This window comes from Lissotriton vulgaris, chromosome 4_1, assembly GCF_964263255.1.
Source record: "Lissotriton vulgaris chromosome 4_1, aLisVul1.2, whole genome shotgun sequence".
Taxonomy (NCBI): domain Eukaryota; kingdom Metazoa; phylum Chordata; class Amphibia; order Caudata; family Salamandridae; genus Lissotriton; species Lissotriton vulgaris.
The window spans coordinates 1,740,736,574-1,740,763,051 of NC_141691.1; the positions used below are offsets into that span (position 1 = coordinate 1,740,736,574).

At 47.7% G+C, this 26,478-nt stretch overlaps 1 protein-coding gene across 1 annotated transcript in view; it reads left to right on the forward strand.

The window, feature by feature from the left end:
- POP1 (POP1 ribonuclease P/MRP subunit) overlaps positions 1–26,478 on the forward strand; it is a 437,201-nt gene that overhangs the window by 123,491 nt on the left and 287,232 nt on the right. Inside the window, exon 9 of the mRNA XM_086966044.1 lies at positions 3,028–3,121. Within this exon, the coding sequence (XP_086822170.1) occupies positions 3,028–3,121 (94 nt within the window). The remainder of the gene's footprint in view (positions 1–3,027; positions 3,122–26,478) is intronic.

A 26,478-nucleotide genomic window follows, 5' to 3' on the forward strand; every position in this document is an offset into this window, starting at 1 on the left:
GCCAGTATCCTGTTAGAATAGAACAAGGTCTTGGCATCAAGGATGCCTTGCTTTTATGCCTTGAGCACGGAGAGGTAAGTGTTTTTTTTGGCGGGGCAGTATTCTCTTCTCCATGTGCGCTCTGCTCTGCGTGCGGCCAGTTTCTTCTCCTTGAGGTCAGGGATGAACCAGCGGTTAGCAGCATGGGCTCGCTTGACCGCGATCCGCCTCAAGGGGGCAAAATCGTCGCCTGCCTGGGTCAGCCAGCCATCGATAGTGGCCAGTTGGACCGGGGCGGCGAAGCCGGAAAGGTCGGGGCAGGAATTTGCTAGGGATGAGCAGAAGGATGACATTTTATTTTATTTTTAAAACTTTTATAGCGCGCTCTATTACCACGGGTTATCCTGGCGCGGTGAGTAGTTTAACCTCTTGAGTGATAGATCAGGAGCAAATCTGTTATAGTGGGGCGTTAAAAAGGTGGGTCTTAAGATCTTTCTTGAAAACAGTAATGGTTGGAGAGGCTCTAAGGTAAAGGGGGAGGGCATTCCAAGCGTAAGCTGCCTTAACTGAGATAGATTGGCCTCCCAGTCGAGCATATCTATATTTGGGAACAACCAATTGACATTGGTTGGCCGATCGCAGGGCACGATTGGGAATATAGAATGAAAATCGTTTCTGCAAATACATCGGTCCCTGACCATGAGCTGCTCTAAATGCCAACACAAGAATTTTAAACAAAATTCGGTGTGGTACCGGGAGCCAATGCAGGCTACGTAAGTGGCTCCGCACGCTCGTCCTCCTGGGGAGCGAGAAGAGCAGACGTACTGCAGCATTTTGTATCACCTGAAGGCGATGGATCATATACCCCGGCAGGCCGCTAAATAAGGCGTTAGCATAATCGAGCCGAGACAGAATCAGGGCTCGAAGAACAGTTTCCTTAGCAGCCCTGGGGAGGAGAGGGAAAAATCTTCTCAGGGTTTGCAAAGTACCAAAGCAGATGCCAGTTAGTTTTTTTACATGATCCGAAAACTTCAGGTCCTGGCCGAACCAAACCCCCAAGTTCTTAGCTGGGCCTCCCATCGCACTAGGGCAGGGTAGGTCTGAGGGCCAAATCTGGTCCTTGAAGTTGACAGGGAAGGTGCCAAAAAACAGAACCTCAGACTTGTCTTCGTTGCACTTAAGCTGGACTTGTGCAAGCCACCGAAAGACTTCTGACAAACAGAGCTGGATTGCTGATGGATCCAACACACCCTTAGGCCAGGTGAAAAGTAGCTGTGTGTCGTCAGCATAGGCCATTATTTTGGCTCCCAGCTGTTCCGCCAGGTAGAGTAGGGGGGTCATATAAACGTTAAACAATAAAGGGCTCAACGTAGACCCCTGCGGAACTCCAGTTGTCAGTCTCTTTAGGGGCGAAGAGTGAGGGGGCATCCAAACCTGCTGAGTTCTATCGCTCAAAAACGATGAAAGCCAGTCAGTCTGTCTGTCTGCCAGCCTGTCTGCCTTACCCCATTTTCTAACCCAGGTGTTCTTGGGGTCTGTTAGAGCTATGGCGAGGACCTTCATATCTCTATACTCCTCAAGGAGTAGATGGCAGAGTAACTTAACGCTGAACCTTTCGGAAACACAAATTAAATGGTTGTGTAAAGAATCTCCAAGATTTCCAGCATTGTCAAAATGGGATTCACCATCAGAAGGTAATTCGCGATTTTCCACTCTTTTGGCCAGTGCTTGCATTGGCCATTTTGTGATGCATCAGGCTTTTATAGGCACATTGAGCTTACCCCAGATTCCTGTTTCATTTGTGCTGATGTCTGCAAAATGCAGCAGCACAAACAGCTGACTGGCCAGCTGTCATCTGTCTAGGATCTTGCATTCATACCCCCAAAGACAGACCCAGGTCCCTAATTTTAGGAGGGCTAGATTGGCAGGTAGACCTTTTCCGTTCTAGCTTTGTAGGTGGCATGGAGTGCCCTTTTTCTTGATCTTCGATTTATAACCAGCCATTTGGAATACCATGAAAATATATTTGTTTAGTTTGCAAGTCTTGGTTGGTTACAGCTTTGTCTACCGACCGATAGATTGGTCTCTTTGAAGCTTAAAAGAGCTTCAGAACATTGTGCACTGTATAATCTATTGCGAGCATTTCAAACTTCAACATTCTGCACTGGGCCTCAGGCTCCCCAATTTTGGGCGGCTGGGGCTTTATTGCTGTATGGCTGATGTGATGGCTATGTTAAATTTCTCCACCCTCGTCCCCCAGTATCCAATGTGTGTGCTTTTTTTTTTTTTAATGTAGCTTAGCCCTATTCCTTCTAGGAGCGCTACTAAAGCCTCATTGGCATGTACGTTGACTTGTTATTCCAGGTTACTTCTCTTGATTCTGTAGTAGATTCTCATGCTGTTCGGGCCAAGGCAGCTCCTTAGTCTGTCTAAAGGCTTCTCTAAATTGGAAAGACAGAAGCCTGATGCATCCTAAACTTTTTGAAAACATTATGTGCCACATTATTTTCACAATTGATCTTCGTATTAGTCTGGTCATGCTGCCTCTGTTTGGACAGAGTGAGTTGGTATAGCTCTGTCATTACTTTCTTTTCAACACCCTCCATGACATTGACATTCACACTTTGGAAGCTTCCCAAACATGCAAATGAAGAAGAGTTGGATTGTGAAATAAATAGCAATAATTCACTGTAATAAAGGATACATTTAACCCTAACACCAACTTAAGTGGTATGACTCGGCTGCTATTTATTGGTTTAGGGTGTGTCTGTCGCAATGGACGGTCAAGAAGGAATGTGGTAGCGGGTGTAGTTGTGTGTGAATCCAGGTGTGTTTTTGCTGATGCATGTTTTATATTGATGATCAGTACTGAAAGTAACTCATGCATATCATTGAAGAGGTCTTCAGTACCAAGCATCATATTGGTACTATGTTTAGGAACTTTAAGTGTTTATCATGTCTACAAAGTGTGTATTAGGAAAGTTGCAATTTGAAATTTTTTGAGTATGTTCCGCCATTAACTAACCTCATGCCCCCCACCCCCTTTAGTGATTTGACCATGGACATTGTGCGATATCGATTAATCGGACCTCTCTCCCATTCTGTACTTGCTGAGGCATTGAAGGCTGCAGATCTTCACAAAGTAAGTTCTTCAGTGTTTTATTGTTTTACATATATTGTGTTGTGTTATAACGTCATCTTGGTACCTGTTTGTATATCTTATTTGAATTGAGCTCTTTGAAGACCTTTATAAAGATCTTTCAAATCCTCCTTATTTGACCTTCTTTCAGTAGCAGTTTTGCTTGGACACGGTTTCTAGTTCTGAGGTTTTGTGTGATCACCTCTTGCATTCCTGGTGTTGTCTTCCTTTGCTTTTATTTAACGAAAAAAAGTAATTCAGCTGAAAATAAAAATGTGTAGGTGAAAAGTTTAGAACTGGAAACAATGTTAATAATAATCTGGAGCGAAGTGCTCCTCTTCTCATTGAAACCTATGCCTGTTGAGATCCAGGTGCCAAGCAGAAAATAAATATCAAGCGTTCTTTCCTTATTTACATCCTGATTATTGGAAATAGTTGAGTTTGAAATAAAACCTTGTTTTATTTAATATCAAAAGGTCTTCCTTAAAATGTAAGTATATTTCTTGTTAAAGATGAAGATTCATACCCTTTTAATAACTGTGGACTGTTGAAGAATCAGTACTCCATTTTTAAAAAAGGTGCTGAACCATTCCATTTGTCAAAAAAGGTTCTGAACCATTCCATTTGTCAAAAAAGGTGCAAACCCACAAACTATGGAAATTAATCCTATCCTTTATTCACCGAAACACCTCTCCTTAATCTCGATTATCACCAAAAGAAATTATGAGCAATTGCGAAAGAAACTGAGATCCCAGATGAAAAATTAAACCCATAAATTGCTGATTTATTCACACATGCAAACTCCCATATACATAAATCTACAATTCTGTAGTTCAGCAAGATATCTCAAAAATAGAAACTCTGATTGTGTAAATAGAACCATAACGTTTTCTAAAACTCTGGTAAAGTCCCAAATATTTATTTTTTGTATAGCCACACATCTCTCCCTCCCTTTGCATAAGCTTACTTTAAAGTCATCAAAGCTCTGCAACTGTTTTATGTACTAAGCACAAAAACTGTTTATTATATTTTGATAATTTCTGAAGTTCTGGTGTTTCAAAAGTATGCTAAAGGGTAAGATGACTTAAGTATCGTGCCACTTTGCAATGGACCATGCTCCAGATTCCCCAAGTGCTGAGCCCATTTTAGGTCTCGCCTACGCAGCACGCATGCGGTTACCGTTGAGTTGTATTCATGTTTTATTCACGCATCCCACCCGTGGCGATCAGCTCTCGAAGTGGTCGCCCTCGCATTGGAATAAGAGGCTGATTGAAACTTTTTGCAGGCCAAGTAACCTGACTCCTTTGCTGCTTCTAAACTTGAGCAGAAACAAAAAGCATAACTGGGCACCTTGAAACATAAAACCTGAGCACTGGAGTGCTGCGCTCATCACACGCAGTACATTGCATTCCTAAACATACGAAATAGCTGAATTCTTTCTAGACGTTGTCCCCAGAATCACAAAGAATTTCGCGAATATATTTATTTGAGCATGGAAGTTAAGCTCACATTCACCGCAGGGTTGTCATCTTGCCATTTGTTCAGCTCTTCGTTCCTTTCACATGAAGGACTGCCTTTATAGCAGGTTGTAATACAGTACGTAGTTTTGTTTCTATACCAGGACTGAGCAGCAAGTGAGGGTGACGTCATAGCAGAAATGCATAAGCTGGCGTAAATGTCATAAGGCCAAAGGTGATTTGTGTTAATACAAACCGTGAGTGCAGTAATTGTGCGTTGCAGTGGAATGGCAGCGTGTGATAGGTAGTTTTTAGGTTTGGCATAAGTCAATCTTTTGATTGCACTGATATTTTAATGTGCTCACTTATACACGTTTCAGGATGCGCTCTTCAATTGGTTAGTTATTGTCTCCTACCTCCTACCCTGTACATTATACAGTATAAACCTTGGGGCTTCGGTCTGCCCACTTATGTCACTGGCTAACTTCAATGTGAGCAACTTCATTTCACCTTTTCATAATCAGCACATCTGCATAGAAAGTAGTTCCCTTATGTGCCAAGCACCAAAAATACTTTGCTTTTGACCATTGTTTAATGTTTTAGATTCATGACGGACAAGAAGCTTACCCAGCAGTAAAGTTTTGCAAAAACCATGAAAACAAAAACACTGGAAGAGTCAAAAGCCTGTTAAACCTTGACTTTGCCAATGTTTGTTTGGAATCCACTTCAGACTGACTTTAGTTTGCCACTTCCTTTATAGCATGATTATAGGGTGACACGCAGCCAGCTGGTTATTTGAGAAAAGAAGGCATTTAGAGAAGAAATGCTGTACAATATTAACATCATACTGTACGTAAGATGAGAGCTTGTTTCGGGTATAAATATAAATGATTGTTTTTGAACGTGTGCTAGGAATACATTCCATATATGTAGTCTTAGAAGTTGTTTACATTGCAACATATCTTTTAGGGTGGCTGCCCTCTAGGTTGGGGGCTAATGAGTGTTACTACAGTGGCATTTCACTGATCAGCTCTAATTAAGTCATAATATACAAACACTTGAAACATGACTTTATATATGCTAGGTGGGAGTTCAGCTGTTGCAAAGATCTCAGTGGAGTAAAAGTCAGTGCCTCATGATCTTGTGCCACACAGTAGACCGAGCTTCCCAAAATTTCAAAATCCAGTTTAATGTGAGCGTCCCTGCAGGTTAGCAAGTGCGAAAGCTCTCTTATAAGTGTTTACCCATGCAACAGTTGATGTTGTTGCACCAAGGATATTGTGCTACATAACTAAATACTTAAGGTCCCAAAGGCGAGACCTATTGACTATGCCAATGCTTGTTTGATATTTGGGGCAGTTCCGTTTTAACCTTTTTACCCTCCAATTATATCCAGGACAAATGTGTCTCCTTTTTCCTCATACTTTGAGGATTCTTAAATTATGGAAAGTTTTGGTTACCTCTGGCAATGCTTCTGAAAATAGCCACATTTTTTTCCAGTATAGACTTCGAACTGCATAACTTACCTTCTGAATACCCCCAGACTGGATCTGGAGAATTTTCAGTAGATGCTCGCTTGCATGTCTGTAGGTGGTGTCATGTGGCTCTGCGTCTGATCTGTGGCTTCTGAGCTACTAGATCTACACCACCTCTGTGTCCTGACATCCGTTCCTTTCCACATCTTCCGACTGCTATCTGAGCTACATTGAATTCGGTCAGATCAACATCATTCCTTCCCCTCAGATTTTCATAGTGCACAGGACATGTGCTCACCAAAACATAAAGGGTTTAGACCTTGCAGTGCCTGTCATCAGTAGATGTCTGTGACAGACACCCACGATGTCTGCCTCTAGTGTCTTGGCTGCTATTTTGACTCTTCGTCCTGCAGCTGCTGCACCAAGATAAACAAAGATTATTTGCAGCTGTGAAGCCAAACTTACAGTCGTGGCACTCCAAAGGAGGTAGAACATGTGGTCCATGGTGGAGACACGCTCTAAACTCCAAAGCTGATCTTGCAACCGATTGTCTCCAAATTCAAGCGGCTCAGATAAGTCTAAGAAATCCAGAAAAACACAAGCAGCCCAAACACCTCTCTCCTTCATCCTGGCACTTCTACCGTTCAGAGTGCAATCAATCAATCTGGGACTTGTGAAGCACGTCAGTCATCCGTGAGGGTCTCAAGGCGCTTGGGTGGGGGGGGGGGGGGGGCTTGGGTGCAGCTCAGAGTCAGCCAAAGAGGTAGGTCTTGAGACTCTTCATGAAGGTGTGCAGAGTGGGGGAGCGTCTGATGTCCATCGGGAGCTCGTTCCTGGTCTTTGACGCGATGTAGGAGAAGGCTCTTCCACCTGCTCTGGCTCTGCGGATGCGTGGGGTTTCGGTGAGGGCATGGTCGGCGGAGCGGAGGGATCTCTTGGGTTCGTGGAAGGAGACTCTTTTGTTGAGATATTGGGGTCTGGTGTTGTGGATTGATTTGTAAGCGTGACTGAGTAGCTTCAAGATTACTCTTCTTGACGGGGAGCCAGTGGCGGTCTTGCAGGTGCTTGGTGATGTGTTCATGTCGTGGGATGCCTCGGACGAGTCTGGACGCAGTGTTCTGGATGGTCTGGAGTTTGCGGAGCAGGGATTTGGGATTTGTTGATTCCGGCGTAGAGGGCATTTCAGTAGTCCAGTCTTCTTGTTAGGAGTGTGTGAGTGACGGTCTTTATGGATTCCGTGAGGGGGATGCCCTTTTGAAGGTCTTGCAGAGGGTGTTGAAGCAGGTGGAGGCAACACCGTTGATCTGTCTGGTCATGGTGAGATAGGGGATGAGGATGATGCCGAGGTTTCGGGCATGGTCCGTGGGAGGGCGGTGGGCCACCAGGTGTTGTCCCATGCAGAGGGGGTGGGTCCTAGAACGAGGACTTTTATCTTCTCCGAGTTGAGCTTCAGGCAGCTGCTGCTCGTCCAGAGTGCGACTTCTTTCATTCCTTCCTGGAAGCTGAGTCTGGTGGTGTGGGGATCCTTTGTGAGGGAGAGAATGAGCTGTGTGTCATCTGCATAGGATATTCTGCTGAGTCCATGCTGTCCGACGATCGCAGCAAGGGTGGCCATGTAAATGTTGAAGAGCGTGGGGCCTATTGAAGAGCCTTGGGGTTCTCTAGAGTTGATCCCTTGGGTTCCGAGAGGAAGGGTGGGAGTCTGATTCTTTGAGCTCTGCTGTTGAGGAATGAGCGGAGCCAGTCGAACTGTTCCCTGTATGCCGGCGTCGTGGAGTCTGGTGGTGAGAGGGTGGTGGGAGACTGTGTCGAAGGCTGCGGTGAGATCTAGTGCGATGAGTGCCGCGGTGTGGCCTTGGTAGAGGAGAGTGTGGATGTAGTCTGTGGTGGCGAGGAGGGCGGTCTTGGTGCTGTGGTTGCTGCGGAATCCGGATTGGGAAGGTTCGAGGATGAAGTTCTCTTCAATGAATTTTGTTAGCTGGACGTTCATGATCTTCTCAGTGACTTTGGCCTCAAAGGGGAGGAGAGTGATGGGTCAGTAGTTTTTAAGGTCCGTCTGGTCTGCGGAGGGTTTCATGAGGAGGGGTTTGACTTCTGCACGTTTCCAGATGTCTGGAATGTGCCAGATTCGAAGGTAGCGTTGATGGTGCGTCATAGCTCAGGTGCTATGGCGGTGGCGGCTCTCTGGAAGATGGGAGACGGGCAGGGGGCCCTATTGCGATAACACCAGTACCTTCAGGCCGCACAATTTTTCCTCCAATTCAGAATGTATTCTGAACTTACTCTAGATGCACTTGGACTTTCCCGGCCATCTTCAATACCCCAACAGCTTAAAGAGCTGAGACTGGCCATGGACCAGATTTTTGGTACCCTTCTGGATCCCTCTAGAGCATCCTCAGACCCTAATGACCCGAGGTGGCCTACAGACTGCTGCTGAACCTCAGCTCAAGGCTAGCTCTCTCCTTGTACTTCGCTCCACCGAATCCAGCTCCAGCACAACATCTTACGTCAGCTTCTTGAGCCTAGATGCCAGCACCCACATCACCTTTGCTGGAAGCAGAACCAATAGTTTTGTCGGACCCAGAGACTCTTCTTTCCCCTACCCCCTGGGCAAACGCATCTTTACTCCCATTTGGAATCTGAAACCTCCCAAAAGTTTGATCATGATAATGCTGATGATGACAGTCTAAAATATCCTAGCTTTCGTAACCGAAAGTTTCAATTCTATTAAGGACACGAGACGAGGATTATACTCTACTTTCATCACTTTTTATTCAACAGCAGCCTTCAAACGTGAAAAACACTCTTTTCCCATGAATCAGAGGGAAAAGGAAACTGAAAAATCTTTAACCAAGCAGAGTTTCTGTCCAGACATATGGTAATTGTTTTTGCCTATTCCCCCTCTTTCTTTGAGCAACAGTTGCCTTTGTTCCGTGCATCTCATTCTTGCTTGGAGTTCTCAGGTCCTATAATGAGAAAACAAGTATTATCAATCCAATCAGACTATGAACAACTCTTCAGTTTATTAGAATTTAACAAAAAATCATATATTCACCTTGACAAAACATTAATCCCAGGTCATTCTCACTTTGACTGAAAGATTGACAAAATGAATACTTATACCATACGTCTGTTAGTCTCCTTAGGAGTGCCTCTATCTGGTAGCTTCTTATGCATTTCATTCTCTGAACCCTCAAAGCCAGGGATGGAAACTATCCCATTAATCTTGGGAAGGTATAATCCTTGCCTCTATGCCCTTAGTGGAATTTGAACTTTCCATTACGAAAGCGAAGAAATTGTACTTTCTATATCCGAACCGGAGTGGAGAATTATGCTTGTTCAAAGCTCGTTTATTACCAGGGTTGCCATATTTGCAGCAGGTTTAAAAAAAACAAAAAACTTTTTAAATGCAAAATCTGAAGACCAATCTGCAGCATTCAAGATGTCCTCCAATCTTGACCACAGTGAAAAGGCACCAGAAGCCAGTGCTTCTCACGTGGAATTGCCCAAAAAGGTACGTATCAATACTGGCTTACTGCATGATACCTCTAACTCATCTGGCTGTAGTAGGGAAAGATACAACCTTGGTTTACGTATTGAAATTAGGAGTTCTCTCCCCTGCTGGGCGAAGTTCTTTTGTCATGGCCTTGCAGGCTTTAATACATCTGACCACACATAGTTTTTTCATCTAGCTAAAAGGAAGGAATATGATAGGAAATCGCTTTGGAATTACTTTTAGTTCGTCTAGAGATATGGAAAGATATCCCATCTGGGGTAAATACTCGAACTGAAACACCTAACACTCTGATCCATTAGAAGAATGTCATCCAGGTGGACTGTGAGGTGGACTCCCTGTGATGGAAAATATTCCATAGGTGGCATCTTCGTAAAGCACTGTGGTGCTGAGGACCAACAAAAGGTAAGGTCTGGAGTTCGAAGGCTTGAGAACCCCAGACGAACTGTAGGAACCTAGGGTGCGGGGGAAATCTTGAGACCGTTGGATATGCATTTTTGAGCTCAGGAATATCCTGTAGCAGGTGGATGCCCTTCATTTTGAAATGGCGGTACACCAGTAATTTGTGGAATTTCCGCAAGTTGATTACCAGCCATTGGCTGCTGGCTCGTTTCTCCACCAAGAAAAGATTCAAGAAAAGATTCCTCATGAATCTGTTGTAATTAATGTCTGGATGGGGGGAGGTAGAATGTCAAGTGTTTTTGGCCTGTGAGGTTGAAACTGGGTACCATAGAATTCTGTGTGGAATACGTGCAATGTCTGCGGTACCCAAATATCTGATGTTAAGGCTCTCCACCTGTGGTTAGTCTCCCTCCCGCTTTTAGTTTGGAAGAATGGAAGACTCTTACCTTGGTTAGATCCTTACCAGTGTCCCTGCACACTTCCTCTGGCTTCCTGGTGTCTCCCGAAGCTCCTGGAGGCATACAAAAACCTAAAATATGGTGTGGTCTTGCCTCTGTCCCTGTTGGAAATCCTGGCCTTGTGAAAGGGTCGCTCCAAGCCTAGAAACAGACTTTGGGTAAACATAGGCCAATTAAATCCATTTTCTTTCAAGGGGGTCACAGCTTGGGAGATGAAAGCTTCCACCGCCTTGTGAAAGTCTTCGTCCAGAAGAAAGGAGGACACGGATTACTCATCCATGTACATACTGAGTTCTGCATTGTATATACATGCTTACTATTGTCCTGTCTTTATTGTTCTCTGTAGGAATGTATTTGGCTCAGGGTATCAGCCGTGTGAGGTGAGTGAACAGACTCCAATGGGCGCTTTCCCTGGGAAAATTCACCATTCTCTAGGGTTAAAGGCTGAGCCGGTCCTGCTGTGTACTTGTTTTTCTAGACATTTTTAGAATACAGATCACTGCCGGCGTCAACACCGCTGTATAAACAGTGAGAAGAAGTATGCAAACAGGATACAGAACCTTGGTTAGAGACATCTCTCTCTGTGCCTGGTCAGGAAAAGAAGACATGAGTCCAAGACTCTTTTGCAGTTGTGCTGTCCTCCTGCAGGGGGAGGCAGAAATGCATGCAGACCTCAGAGCCTGAGGAGTGCCTCCATGGTTTTTGAGAGCCCTCCTGTAGCCGCAGGAAAATACAGCGGTTGTGTGGCCCTGACACCAAATATGTACTCGTACTGCGTAAGCAATGAGATACAGTCCTGCCGCAGAAAAACGTGAAAAACAAGTGTTATTCACTTGCAATTAGGGGCTTGAGATACAAAATTTAAAAAAAGTACAATCCCTGGTAAGTCCAGAGAAAATGGAGCCCCTTATCTTGAGGCCACTGGAGCAGCAAAGATAGAGGGGGAATAGACAATAGACTATGCATATGGACAGACACTGATTGGTAAAAGTTTTTTTTTCTGATTCCTTTTCCCACTGGTTAATGTTTGAAGGCTGCTGTTGAATGGATAAAAAGTGAAGCAAGTAGAGCAGAATTCTCGCATCTGGTTCTGACATAGATTTATGATGATGAGAACGCTTTTCACAGGGCCGGCTTTAGCTTTGGTGGTGCCTGGTGCGACAATAATTTTTGGTGCCCCCCAGTCCACAGGACCGCCTCCTCGGAGTCTCTCACTACACCGGGCAAGTGCCCCTCATCTCAGCAATCATAAGTTATTGATGAGCTACCCATTGGTAATTGTGAAGGGGAACCTTTGGATGTTTTCGAAATGTCCATGAAGATGCTGGAAGAATACGTTGGACCACATTAAAAACGTAGATCTGCGCGTGTAGGTAGGCATCGTCTGCGGCTCCGCGTCCGTCGTCTGCGTCGTGATCGATGACGTCGTCGGGAGTACGTTACTCCGCCCTCACGCGCTGACGGCAGTTATTCTTTTTTCCGCGCCAGCAAGCGCAGATCCGGTAAGAGCTAGTACCATAGTAATTTTTTTACTAACTTTTTGGCTATTCTTTTCGAGTCGATATCGACTCCTGGTGCCGGTAGGGATGCCTGGATTCAAGCCGTGCAACGCCTGTGTGACCGACTCCCCCACCGCTGGTGTCTCTACTGCCTCGGCCCGACCACGACAAGTCGTGCCCTGACTGCCAGGCCTTGAGGTCGAAGGCTAGGCGGGAGCGGTCCGCAAGCTCCTCGAGATCCGGCAGTCTGCTCCGCGCTGCTAGAGGAGGAAGTCGAGGGGCCTATCGCAAAGCTAGAGCCCACACTGTACGTCGGGCTCCAAGTCCTCGGACTCTGGTAAGTAGAGGCACTCTAAAAAGAAGTCGAAGAAGTTGTGTCGCTCTTCTGACTCCCCTCGCCGGTCGCGCGACGCAGTTGAGGGTTTGGGTGACACCACCGCCGGCTCCGCCGGAGCCGCAGACGTCGCATCCGGTCCCATACCCTCCGGTCCCTGGACTGCATGCAAAGCCGGAAGAGATACGTGATTTCCTAGTGGCCATGAGGATTCACTTCCCTCCATCGAGGCGTGCCTTCGGGCCCCGCAGACCCGACTAGGGGCCCTTGTGGGCCGGCGGCTTCGGCGGCGTCGGCGGCGTCTGCTTTGGTCCCGATGCCGCAGGGGCCCTGGGGGATCCAGGCCTGGATCCCGGTTGACGCCAGTTGACCTCACAACTCCTCCGCTGGCCCCGACCCCTATGGTGTTGCTCCCGGAGCAGTCTTCGGCGACGCTGTGCCCAGTTTCAGCCCCGGTCCGGGTCTGGCGTCGGAGAGGCTCCGTCTCCGGCGTCGGTGGGTGAGCAATTCATCTATGACCCAGTTCCGTCATTTCTGCCTGTTTATCAGGACACGGATGAAAGGGAGGTCTGAGGACCCTCTGGCACAACAGTGCAAGATTAGTCAGGGCTGAGCCGATGAGCTGGGGGAGGCCAGTGGTCTGGATACATCACCTGACACTGGATTCATCTCTCCTCCCTCCGTGGCTACGGAGAAGGGTGCTACCTATGGTGTGGTGTTGCGCATGGCAGCCAAGGCCTTGGCTCTTGAGCTCCCTGCAGCGGCCGTGAGGACTAACCTCTTCACTGAGGTGCTTCAACCGCCTGTAAGCTCTTCGGAGCCTCTGCTGCCGTTCAATGAAGCCCTCACTGACGTTCTGATGGGCACTAAGTCCAAGCCCTCCACAGTCCCCCCTGTGGATCGGAACGTGGCCCGACGCCACCGCCCTGCTCCGGGCGACACTCAACCTGAGAGCCTGGTGATCCAGGCCTCTACGTCCCAAAACACGTTCCCGACTGCTCCTCCAGATTGGGAATCAAAAAGGTTTGACCAGTTTGGAAAAAACTGTTCTCCTCACAGAGTTTGGGGTTGCGGTCTATCAACACTGCTTGCCTTTTGGGCTGTTACACCCACTCCTTGTGGGACATGGTTGTGGACGTACTGCCCCAGTGTCCGAAGGAGGCCCAGACACGGCTCGCCCAAGCACTTGCTGAGGGGCGGGATACAGCACGTTACTCTGTACGATGTGGACTTGATACCACAGACTCGCTGGGCAGAGCGATTTCCATGACGGTGGCGATCCGTCGCCATGCCTGGCTGAGGTCCTCCAATTTTTCGGGGGATGTCCATTTCACGCTTATGGACATGCCCTTCGATGGCCGTCACCTTTTTGGCGACAAAGCAGACAGTGCGCTTTAGCTTTTCAAGGACTCCAGGGCTATGGCCAAGTCATTGGGCCTGTCGGGCCAGCGCCAGCAAACTTCTGCTTTTCGCCCCTTTCGTGGCCAAGGAAGGGGCGCCCCCACACGTACGTTCAGCCACAGGCCACAGAACCAACCTCAGCGTGGTCGCGTATGTGGTAACCGCCGTGGCGGTGCAGGGGGACAACGGCAAGGCCAGTTCCACCCCCGCTGCATCTGCCTCATCCACCCCCGCTGCATCTGCCTCAAAGCCTATCTAGTCCAAGCTTTCAGGCCTATTTGACGCCAGCAGGGGGCAGGGTTCGCCATCACCTCCTCCACCGGCATTCCATCACCTCGGTGATTGCTTCAAATCGCCCTAAGGGGCTACTCCCTCCCCTTCGAGGCGACCCCTTCAGCCATGCCACCACAGTACCACCGCATGTCGGGGGATCACTTGCAACTTCTGCAGGAGGAAGTTACTGCCCTCTTGGCCAAGGGGGCCATTGTGCGCGTTCCTGGGCCAGAAGTAGGACGTGGCTGCTACTCCCACTACTTTCTGGTACCCAAGAAGGGCAAAGGAGGCCTACGCTCTATCTTGGACCTTCGGATCGTCAACGGCTTCCTGCGGAAGGAGAAGTTCAAAATGCTGACTTTGGCTCAGGTCCTGGCTGACCTAGACCCTGGAGACTGGATGGTTGCGTTGGACTTGCAGGACGCGTATTTCCACATCCCCGTCCTGCTGGCCCACCTGCACTACCTGCGGTTCATAGTAGGCCACGAGCACTTTCAGTTTACTGTGCTTCCCTTCAGCCTCACCAGTGCCCCTCTGGTGTTCACAAAAGTGATGGCTGTGTTCGCAGCTGATTTGCGCAGATCAGGGGTTTCAGTCTTGCCCTATCTCGACGACTGGTTGTTGAAGGCCGGCTCGCCCCAGACAGTCATCTCCCACCTCCAGACTACGGCTGATCTCCTACACTCGCTGGGGTTCTCCATCAACGTGCCGAAGTCACACCTGTGCCCCACCTCAGAAGCTCCTTTTCATTGGAGCGGTTCTGGACTCAGCGCTGTTTCGGGGTTATCCTCCCGAGCAGCGGGTTCGGGATATTCAGGCTCTGATTCCGATCTTTCAGCCTTTATCCCGAGTTTCGGTCAGGTTGACGCTGCGGCTCCTGTGGCTGATGGCCTCCTGCATCCTACTGGTACATCACACCAGGTGGTGTATGCGGGCTCTGCAGTGGGACCTGAAGTTTCAGTGGGCACAGCATCAGGGCAACCTGTCTGACCACGTCCTGATCTCGGAGGGCACTGCAAGACCGTTGCAGTGGTGGCTCACGGACCGCGTTTGTTTCAGCAGCAGATCCCTCTCCCTTCCCAACCGGAGCACATAGTGGTGACGGATGCGTCCCTCCTGCAATGGGGGGCCACATGGCAGAGGCGGAGATCAGAGGCCTCTGGTCTCCGGCGGAGTCCCGGCTTCATATCCACCTTCTATAGCTGCGGGCGATCCGACTTGCACTGAAGGCATTCCTTCCCTCTGTCCGGGAAGTGTATTGCAGGTGTTCACGGACAACACCACCGCCATGTGGTACTGCAACAAACGGGGCGGGGTCATGGACCCTTTGTCAGGAGACTCTGCGCCTCTGGACATGGCTGGAACACCAGGGCGTCACCCTGGAGGTTCAACACCTGGTCGCCATGGCGGACGAACTCAGCCGGCGGTGCATGATGAATCACGAATGGTGTCTGTAATCTGACGTGGCTCAAGGTCTCTTTCAGCAGTGGGGAGAGCCTTGGTTAGATCTATTCGCCACCGAATAGAACGCTCAATGTCATCAGTACTGCGCATTGGAATTTCCAAGGCGGCACTAGCTCGGCGACGCTTTTCGTCGGAGTGGACCTGCGGTCTGTTGTACGCCTTTCCGCCTATGCCACTTATGCCCAGAGTGCTGAAGATAAGGCGAGACCGGGCCCAAGTCATCCTTTTGGCTCCGGACTGGGCACAAAGATTCTGGTATCCCGAGCTACTCAGCATGTCAATTGATTTCCCCCCCCCCCCTCCCCGATTCGTCTGCTTCTTCATGAGGACCTTTTTCGCAGCATATTGGGACGTCCTCCACCCAAACCTGTCCAGTCTCCACCTACATGCGTGGAGATTGAGTGGTGACAGTTGAAACCATTTGACTTGCCTCCTGAAGTCTGTGATGTGATTCTGGCAGCCAGGGGTCCCTCCACAAAATGGGTATACGCCTGCAGGTGGTACAAATTTGTGGCATGGTGCACAGCAAAGGCTGTGGATCCAAAGGCTATCTCTCGGCCATTTCAGCCTTCTTAAGGCTTCCTGATCAGTCTTCACTTTTCAAGTCCCCTTTTGTAAATAGATTCTTGAAAGGCATCACGCACGTTCCCTCCTGTTCTCTTCGTGATGCCTCAGTGGGACTTGAACCTTGTACTACCTTATCTGATGTGCGCTCCCTTTGAGCCACTTCATAACTGTCCTCTTCGTCTTCTGACTCTTAAAACTGCATTCCTGGTTGCCATCACCTCTGCTAGGAGAGTGAGTGATCTCCAGGGTCTGTCTTCTAAGCCTCCTTTCCTCTCTGTCCATCCGGACAAAGTTGTTCTGAGGACTCGTCCTTCTTTCCTGCCCAAGGTGGTTACAGCCTTTCATATCGGGCAGTCCATCACCTTGCCCACCTTCTTTCTGCCTCCGCATCCCTCGAAAGAGGGAGAGGCTCCACCGTCTGGACCCAAAATGTGTGCTCTCCTTTAATCTAGACCGCACATGCCACTTCCGGGTGGACGATCCGCTCTTTGTTGGTAACGTGGGTGCTAAGAAGGGACTGGCGGTGCACAATCGGACCATCTCTCGGTGGGTCATTTTGTGCATCAAGGTCTGTTATTCCTTGGCGGAAAAGGAGCCTCCTTTGGGGCTGCGCGCCCATTCCACTCGGGCCACGGCGGCTACTACTGCCCTGGGTCGGGGAGTCTCCTTGCAGGACATCTGTCAGGCAGCTACGTGGGCCTCGCACACGTTTTCTAAGCACTACTGCCTGGACAGCCAAGTCCGGAGAAATGTCTTTTTCGGCCGTTCCGTTCTACAGGACTTTCTGGTGTGATCTTGTTTCGCAGATCCACCACCGGGGTTGGTGTTGCTGGGGTATCTATTCTAAGGTAAGGAATCGAACACTAACCTGTTTCTTTCAGATGCACAAGTTACTTACCTTCAGTAACTATATATCTGTAAGAAACGGGGGTTAGTGTTTAAATTCCTTACCGCCCCACCCATCCTCCCCTTTCTGCGAAGAGATATCTAGGGTTAAGGTATCTCCCTTTGAAGGCCCTAGTTTCATGGCACCAGTGTCGGTTTCTTGCATGGCTCTGCGTTCCAGGCACGGAAAGCTATGTACAGAACTGACGTCAGCATGCGAGGGCGGCGTCTTAAGTACTCCGTCATCACGGCGACGGGCGCGGAGCCGCAGACGACGCCCACCAACGCGCAAGGGTACTGCTGACGAAAAGCTTTCCGGATCGAGTCTGATACCTGGGGATGTTTTAAGGTAAGGAATCTAACACTAACTAATGTTTCTTACAGATATATCGTTACCGAAGGTAAGTAACTTGTGCTAATGGAACGTCACAAATTTTTCTATAGAATTCAGGAAACCAATGAGAAAGTGGGTAATTATGTAGCGTCCTTGCAAACATTGGCTCGTACGTGTGAGTTTGAGGAATTGACTGAATCACTTGTAAGAAATCAGCTAGTGAGATGTACGAACAGTGACAGAGTGCAAGGGAAGCTCTTGCCAGAAATCCTACACTTCTAGAGGAGATTGCCATTGTAGAAGGCATGGAGAACACCTCTGGTTGGGTGATAGATGAGAAATAATGCTCTAGCAGACGGACACAAGTGCTCCAACGATGGACAAGAGCATTACACATAGCAGCATTCATGAACATATTGAGGAGGAAACTCAACAGGCTAATGAAAGATCTATTGTAAAGGTGTCTTCTGAAGTGAAATTTAGGAATGCACCTGATACTCTGAAAGTCAAGTGTATAGATTTGGGAGTTTTGCCCACTATTCTAATTGTCAGAATTGTTATGCCAAAGGTCAAGTATGTCATTAGTGTGGCATCAAGGGACATTATGCACTAGTGTGCAAGTCTACAGAAAGAAAAGCTGTGGAGAAGGTACCTGAGAGCATTTGAACCGTGATTCTGAGTGTAAGTGAAGCTAGTGGAGTAGTGGATGGAGGAGCAATAACCTTGCCAGAGTGAGATTTGTGTTGACGAGCAGCCTTTTACAGTGCTTGTAGACTCAGGCTCACCTTTTTACTATGATTGGGAACAAGCAGTGGATGAAACGTTTGCAAGGGATGGTATAGAATTGGAGCCTTCGGACATCAATCTGGTCATTATGGAGGCTGTCACATTAATGTGTTTGGATATGTTTTGATGAAAGTTGAGGTTAAGAGCAGAATTTTTATTCTGCTCTTAAAATGTAGTGGAAAGCAGTGACAATCTCCTGGGTTGGAGACATACATGTAATTTGGGGATTATTTTAAATCCTAATGCTTCCAATCCGAGAGATCAAGTTATGCTGATTGACAATTTGGTTATGGAAAATGTTTTTTCAAGGACATTCCAGAAGTGCTCAGTGACAAACTGGGCTTGCTTAAGGATTTTGAGCACCCCATAGTTTAAAAAAAGAAATTCAAGTCTTGTGTGCATAAGGTAGGAAGGGTACCAAACATAATTGAGCTGTTGAGAGGAAATTAGTAGACTCCTGGATATGGATGTTGTAGAAGAGATTGTGGTTGGCGCCAGTAGTTCTAGACCCTAAGGATGGTTGCAAGACCATTAGGATGTGTGGACTTGTGCTACCTCTGAGTGGATCTGGGTGGACCCCAAGCCTCTCCCCAACATTTCTGAGTCCATTCGTGTACTGAAGGGAGCTAAGGTTTTCAGTGTTTTGGATCTTGCATCAGCCTACTATCAAGTGAAATTGCATCAGGAGTCGCGGCATTCAGCTCTTTTGCGATCCCCCTTTGGGAGCGTACTGCTTTCAGAGGATGCCATTTGGTCAGCCTCGGCGGCGGCCTGCTTCCAATGGATCATGAAATTGGCGATTGGTGACCTGGCTAATGTCGTCTTTTTCCAGGATTATATTTGGATCTATGGCAGAAATGAAAGTGAGCATGAAGTTGTCTTAAGGAGAGTGTTGGAGAGATTGAGAGAAAAGGGGCTTACTGTGAAGAAACAGAAATGCTGAATTGGGTGCTATCCCAAATGGTGAAGTGGAACGAAAGAGTAGTCGCTTTTGCTTTAAGAGCACTCGAGGGTGCAGAATGGCATTATTCGAGTATTGAACTAGAGGCGTTAAGTATATATTGGGCTGTCAAACATTTTAAGTTTTATTTGTGGGGCATTCCCTTTTTAGTAAGGACAGACCACAGACCCCTAGTACAGATTTTTTCCTGTCGACAGACTGTATCACTTCCAGACTCAAGCGGTGGAATGATGGATTAGAGGAGTTCAACTTTAGAGTACAATATCTACCAAGGTCTGCAAATAAATCAGCTGACTGTTTCACAGTTGCCCTTGGAGAGTGAGGACAGTGAATTGGGAAAAGAGGGTGGGCACTGAATCATGGAGCCTACTCTTTGAGGAGTAGTGGTGCAAGAGTTTGGAGGAAGATACCTTATTTACTACAATAGCTTGTGATGAAGGGGTGGCCAGAGTACAGGTAGTTAGATCAGGAGTTTAGGCCGTACTGGTCCGTGAGAGATGAACTGACATTGTGCCATGGTAACCTAATGAGGGGTTGACTGGATCATTCCTCCCTGTGGACTTAGGAACAAGATGGTGAACCTTGGCCACAAGGGACATCTTGGAAGGAGCCTGACCAAGGTTCGTGTAAGGGAGAGATATTGGTGGCCAGGCATGGACAGAATTGGAGAACGGGTGGTTAAGGAGTGTCCTCTTTGTGCTGCCAATGACAAAACATGTGTGACCAATTCTGCTCATTTGTCTCCAGTTGCAGTACCAGATGAACCTTGGTCAAAGGTGGGTCTGGAAATTATGGGCCTTTTTGAATTGTCATCTGGGGAGAGGTTTGTGCTTCTCATATTTGACTACACTTCTAAGTGGGTGGAGACTAGATGTGTAAGCTCTGCCAATACCTGGACAGTAATAGACTTTTTCAGGCATGTGTTTGTAAGTGAAGGTGTGCCCAAATATCTGGTTACCAATTATGGGGTACAGTTTCTGTCACAAAAAAGGCAAGAATTATTGAAGGAACTGGGAATTGTGTATCAAAAAACAGCCTTTCATAAGCCACAGGCCGATGGTTTGGCGGAACGGATGAATAGGGTGAAGGCTTGTGCACAAAGGGCATTAGAAACCAGGGTCCATCTTAGGAGTGTGTTGAGGGAGACGTGGATTCAAGACCTTCGGTAAGAGCGGAGCACACTTTAGTCAAATCTCACTCTCCCCTGAGTGTGAGCACCACTCTGAGTTGTGATTTATTGTGTGGTTCACTGTGATTTTTAACTTTCATCTCCTTGTGGCATGATTTGCTAGGAGGTGCCTGGCTCCCTTTTATTTTATTTTCCTTGTAAGCACTTCGTGTCGGAGTTGCCTGGCTCAGTTTTTGCTCTCACAACTCAAACCCCCCCCACCATCCTTACCTGTTCCTGCCTTGAGAGGAGGATGTGGTGTGTGTTCTCCCCACCTGTCCGGCTCTCGTTGCACTGGTGTGACTATGCCCTGCCCCTGGAGACAGGGGGCAGCTACTTCTGCATGCTTTCAGCAGAGGAGTAGCCAAAGGCAAGCCCGCCTGCACCCATCTGCTGCCGGCTGGTGCCAGGGGTCAGAACCCTGCTGGTTTCATGACCCAACCTAGGATTATTTAATCCCTGAACTTCTTAGAAGCCTAAGACCGGAGAAAACACCTAGCTGCTCAAGGGACCTAATGAGGGATCTAACTGGGGAACCTCCCCAAGCGGAGTGTCCACATTGGAAATTTAAATTGCACCCGCCCAAGCGGTCCCCACTTAAACAAAATGTATTCCATTTCATCCTACTCCATTGTAGATCAATAATCAATCATAAGCAGAAGCTGGTAGAACTTATTGAGTAGCAACTACCTGACGCCCTCTTTTTAAAGGAAAAGTGGTTAAGGGACACCTCGGCCCCCGGAGTTTTAAGACCGGATCGTATCTTAAAAAGAGGCGATGAGATAGAGCATTTCAATGTTAATTTAAAAGGCAATAGCTATCAAGTAAGCCAATATCGAAGACTGTGAAGCAGTCTCTTGTGTACTAAGCTTGGCAGGAAATGCTGCTATCACCGGATTCTTAATTTACCACCTACTAAGGCCTATTTCACATTTTATAGCGAGCCTAGCACATAAGATTACTCAACCAGCTTTACGCCACTCTAAACTATTAGTCATAGTGAAAGTCCACGTCGGGTCATGGACAACAGGGGCATTTGGTGCAAGGAACCTCTCCTGCATACCATAGTGATTGTGGGGTGAGGTATGTAGATAATTTAGTTGGCGGAGGACACATGCACCAAGGAATAGGCTGCAATTGCCCAATTCTTCATCTTGTAAAAAAGAGGCAGGAGGAAGTATGTGTGTAATTTCGTGATGTTTTAAGACAACCGCATACATCTTTCACAAACCCTTTTTTGATAGACATCAAGGAGAGCAGGACAGTGTAGCCCCGTAGGCTGTCATTAGGAGTTAGATATAGAGACTTTCTTTAGGAATCCAGGGAACACCTAAGTGGCTTAACGAAACTCGAGGGGGCCCCCCTGCAAAGTACATGGAGGGCCCCCCCTTCCGGCTCACTCAAGCCAGCATGCTTTGCTGAGGGGGTCCCCCCGGGAGCTTGCCCCCCACACTGCGGGGTCTCCGAGGGCCTTTGTTACGCCGCTGGACCACCAGTATCCCATCATGCACAGCAGGTGGCAGTTGCTTCAATTCTTTTTTTTTTTCGGCTCCTGCAGACAGGACCCTGGAGCATTGAGCTCTGGCAATTTTGACGCCTTTTCCCCCACAAAATTTCCAAGTAAATCTTGTTGACCTCTATTTCACTTGACGTTTTTGGTCTCTCCCTGTCTTTTTCTGTGTTTTTGCCTGACAGAAAAATTGAGGTATTTTGACAGAAAAAATGCCTTTTCTTTGACAGATCCCCAGCCTGTTGGAGAAAAGAGCTTAAAACAAACCCTCATGAGGTATGTATTTGCCTCCCAGAGAGTCATGTTCCTGAGCCTTGTCACCATCTGCAGGAACTTCTCAAGACCCACCATGAAAGACCAGAACAAAATTCTCCTCCATGGTATTAAGGAGCAAAGAAGACAACGGACGCAGTCTGAAGGTTGGACCTCAGGGCGAGGAGAAGGTCAGTCTTCTATCAGGGCTCGATCATCTGTCTCTGGAGGCCGTGCCAGGAAGAAAACTGCAGAAAAACACCAACCGTCCCGGTTGACGTTGAAAGGATTGATGTCGACTAGAGGTATGGCACCTGCTTGTTCGCCATCAATACATGGCTCAATGCCAAGGTGCTCATCTCCATCTTCCAGGCGTTCCCACCATTGTCACTACCCATGATGGTCTCGATCTAGACCTCCTACCACAGATATATTTTTCACTTCTACCGGACTATACTCTTCAACACTTTCGGATTACCCTCCTCAACGCATATCACTGGTGGATGATATCACAACTTTCTAAGAGGTCTTCGTGAGGGGAGTTGCGAAACTCAATATTGCTAGGTCTGCTCTTACTCCTACAATATCAGTAATATTCGAGACACTTCAACACTGGCCAGCATCAATACCATTGCTGCCACTAGTGCCAGGTATAGTAGAACCAGCAATGGACATTTTTCTAGCTCCAGCCTTGGTTAAACTAGCTCCAAGGCTTTAAAAGAAATATCACCCTCTGGAACAAGATCCTGCCTTTCTCCGTGCTGACTTATCTCCAGACTCCATTATTGTGGTAGCAGCAAAAAAGCACCATGCTGCTACTCCCACTTCTACGGTGCCTCCCGTTAGAGAGTCGAAAGTTAGATTTGGTGGATCGTAAAATTTGCAGCACTGCAGCAACCTCCATTAAAGCAGCTAGTGAAACTGTACACCTCATCAGGTATGGCAGGGCACTATGGGAATCCATGCAGCAGTTTGCAGAACATCTCCCTAGAGATAAATGAAAAGACTTCATGGAAATCCTAAATGAAAGATTATTGGTTTCCTACCAAATCGTTAGTGCTGCAGCAGACTCTTTCCTTTTAGCGGCACAGGAGTACTGCCACAGATTTGAGAAGACATTCTTGGCTCTGTTTCACATCCCTCAAGCCAGAATCTCAGTAGAGGATGTTGAATATCCCATTTTCCGGTACTACCCTCTTCGGAAGCCACACGAATGATGAGGGGGCACAAATTAAAGCAGAAATGGACACTCTCAAGGCAGTCAGCTGAGAGAGACTCCGATCAGAGAAAATCTTTCAGGCGCTACCAACGCTATTTCTATTTCTTATGTATCAGTGGGGCCAACAGCACCAGCACCAATGACCTTATTAGCCATACCAATGGAAGCAGACCAGGGGAAGATCCACCCAGCAGCCTGCTCAAGGAGGCAAACCACCATCGGGTTCAAACCCCTGAATTACTACTCCCTCTGCGCCCCCCCACCCCTCTTCTGTAATCCACTCCGGTGGTGGGAAGCATTTTTGTTTTGAGCCCGTCCACAAGGCAGCTCTACAACATCTGTCATGGAAAACTCTTTCCTCGTGGTGATCTCTTCAACCTGCAGGATTTCCAAGATCCAAACATAATGCTCTCATGAACCATATGGTATTTCACCCTACTAAAGTTGTTATAAGAACTCACCCAAAATTCCTCCTTAAGTTAGTTCGAATTTCCATGTTAATCAGACCATATAATTACCAACATTCTTTCAGAATCCCTCTACTCCAGCTGAAAGATCTCTTCATTCTCTAGATGCGAAAAGAGTCTTGACGTTTTATCTTGATAAGACACGTGACATAAGCAGATCGAACCAATTGTTTATCAATTATGGTCCGGCCCGTATAGGATTAACCACTATAAGCAGTCGATTTGCGGGGTACCTGCAGCAAGGGTGACATTATTTTAATGTTTATGACCATAATGGAAATTCTGCTATGAGAGAACAGGAGTTACAGGTAGGAAACTTTTCCATCCCTAGGCATTTGAAACATGTAAGTTGAAAGGGTATGGGAGTTAGCCATGTCGCTGCCAAATCAATACCAGCAATGACTTGCTCTGGTTGACCCGGAGGCCTGAAACCTCTTCATATAAATCTAGGATTTCAACATATTGCGTGCCCGGTGACTGTGGGTGCGAGGGGAAAAGGAGAATGTCATCCGCTTAGAGAGCGATGCGGTCTTTGGTGCCATCTGCCCAACGCTATCTGGATACCCTGGCATCACATCACCACAGCCGGGCCAGGAGTTTAATCGCGAGGGCAAAAAGGATTCGGCATTCTTGCTTGGTTCCTAAGCGAATGGTAAAGGGGTCTGAGAGTACTCAGTTGTTCAGTGTTCATGTATGGGTCTCAGAGTATAGATGGTCAGTATATGAACATAGCTTGGCACCCAGTCTCATTTTCTCAATACACTGGAGAAGAAGGACAAATCTACCAAGCAAAGGCTTTTTCAAAGTTGGGAGAAGGATGACCTGGGGGGCCTCCAGTTCACCCATCAGAGCCATGTAGGTGATAAATACAGTGGCATGTACCCTGGCTGCATTGGTCAGTGTGGACCAGCTTGGACAGCATTAGGTGGAACCTGTCGGCTAACAGCTTGGCAAATATCTTCACTTTAGTGTTAATCAGGTATATGTGCCTATAGAGGGCACATCGATTGGGTCCATTTTAGGGATGACCATAATGGTAGACATATCTATCTCCGGGGAGAAGCGCCCTCTCTCCAACGCCTCTGTGTGTAGATTGAATGGGTGGGGAGAAAGCAGGCCTGCATATTTGCGATAATATTCCATCAGGAACCCGTTCAGGCCTAGTATCTTACTCAAGTTCAGTCCCTGTATCTTTTCTTCAACCTCCTCCACCATAATTAGGTCATCAAGGGCAGAGAGGTCCATCTAGGAAAGCGTTGCAAGGTGCATGTCATAGTGTATGGGGTTGTGCAGCTCACAGATTGGGTGCATCTTATGTGGCAAAGACCGGGAAGCTACTCGTTGGGGTACCTGTACAGACTAATTTGCATTTGGCCATGCCTGAACAGGGGTGGCGGAGTGAGCTAAAGAATGATGATGGATTAAACCCAATTCTCCAGTATTGGGCTGTCTTTCATAGATTCACATGCTTGAATATTCCCCGTCGTCGAAGTGGGAGCCCCACGGTAAATAAAATAGCAATAAACTAATAATATATGTATATAAAAACATAATTACATACATTCCAAAACCATACATACTTATAAGTACTAAGGTTAGCATTAACACATAGGAATACATAGAGGACAAGAAAACCTTTATAACATATCCTTGTCATTATGTTAGTCCAAACTACAGCCAATCCGGCGCCAGCACCCCTCTAGAACTTTCTCCTCGGAGGCTCAGGCCCTCAGATTTTCTACTGCACATCGTGTGAAGGGAGTCTCCCTGAGCTCTGCTCAGTTTTCAACTTTTCAAGATTTCTACAGTTTTTTCTGGGATGTCTTCAAGTAAGTAGTCTCTGTTTCCAATGTGCTTCATGTGGGAAATTGCGGCTCTTCTCAGGGGACCCTCACAAGAAGTGTATTTACTGCCTCTATCCAGAGTAGGAGGTAGGAAAATGTAAAATTTGCAGGACTTTCACCACCAAGACCCTAAGGACAGGGAAGGGCGTCTCCTCCTGTGGTTGCAGAGGTTGAAGGATAAGGATTCACCTCTTTCTGATGCAGAAAGCCTTGCGTCAGGTGTGTCTAGAGCCGCTTCTAAACGTAGCAGTGTGCAGGATTTGCCATCTCCTTTCCTGAAAAAGAAGAAACTTCAACTTCAGAAGGCTCCTGCTGTGTCTCCACCTCCTCCTGCTACGCCTACGCCCCGAGTTCTGACTCTCAGGCGTCCACGCTCCTTCTACACATGTTTCCACTAAAAAACTGACAAAATCGTCGACGGGAGCGTAGACTGGCGAAATCTGCAGTCTCCAGCTCTGACGACCACTGTGACGACAACTTGTGCCAGTGGGTCGTCGACGCCGGCTGCGTCGACGCCGGCTGCGTCGACGATGGTGTGTGTAAGCTACAAATCTATTTCGTCGACGATCCCAATATCTTCGTCGACGTCTAGGAAGGCAATCTCATCGACATCGAAATCTTCGTTGACGCTTACTGTGAAGAGAGCCTCTTCGTCGGCGGGTGCTCCATCGGCGACTGCTCTGTCGATGGCTGTTTCGTCGCGGCGGCGGTTCCGTCGACTGTGGCTCCGTCGACGGCTGTGGTCTTGCCGTCGACGGCTTCGACGGCTGTGGTCTAGCCGTCGACTGCTTCGTCGGCAGTGGTTGTGCCGTCGACAATGATAATGTCGGCGACGTCTACCTTCGCATCATTGCCTCTGGTGCCACTTTCTTCATCCGGATCTGGGTCTTTTGCTGTTGAACCTCTGCACCAACGGCGACAGGTGCCTTTGGATCAGCTTTCACTTCCACGTCATTCTCAGCCTCAGTCACCTTTTTGCCACGGGTTCGGAGCAGGACTCTGGTTCTGATGAGGAGGAAGATAATAGGTTCCGGGCAGCTCAAAACCCTTCGGAGCTCGTCATTAAATGTCAAGACTATGAGGATGATCA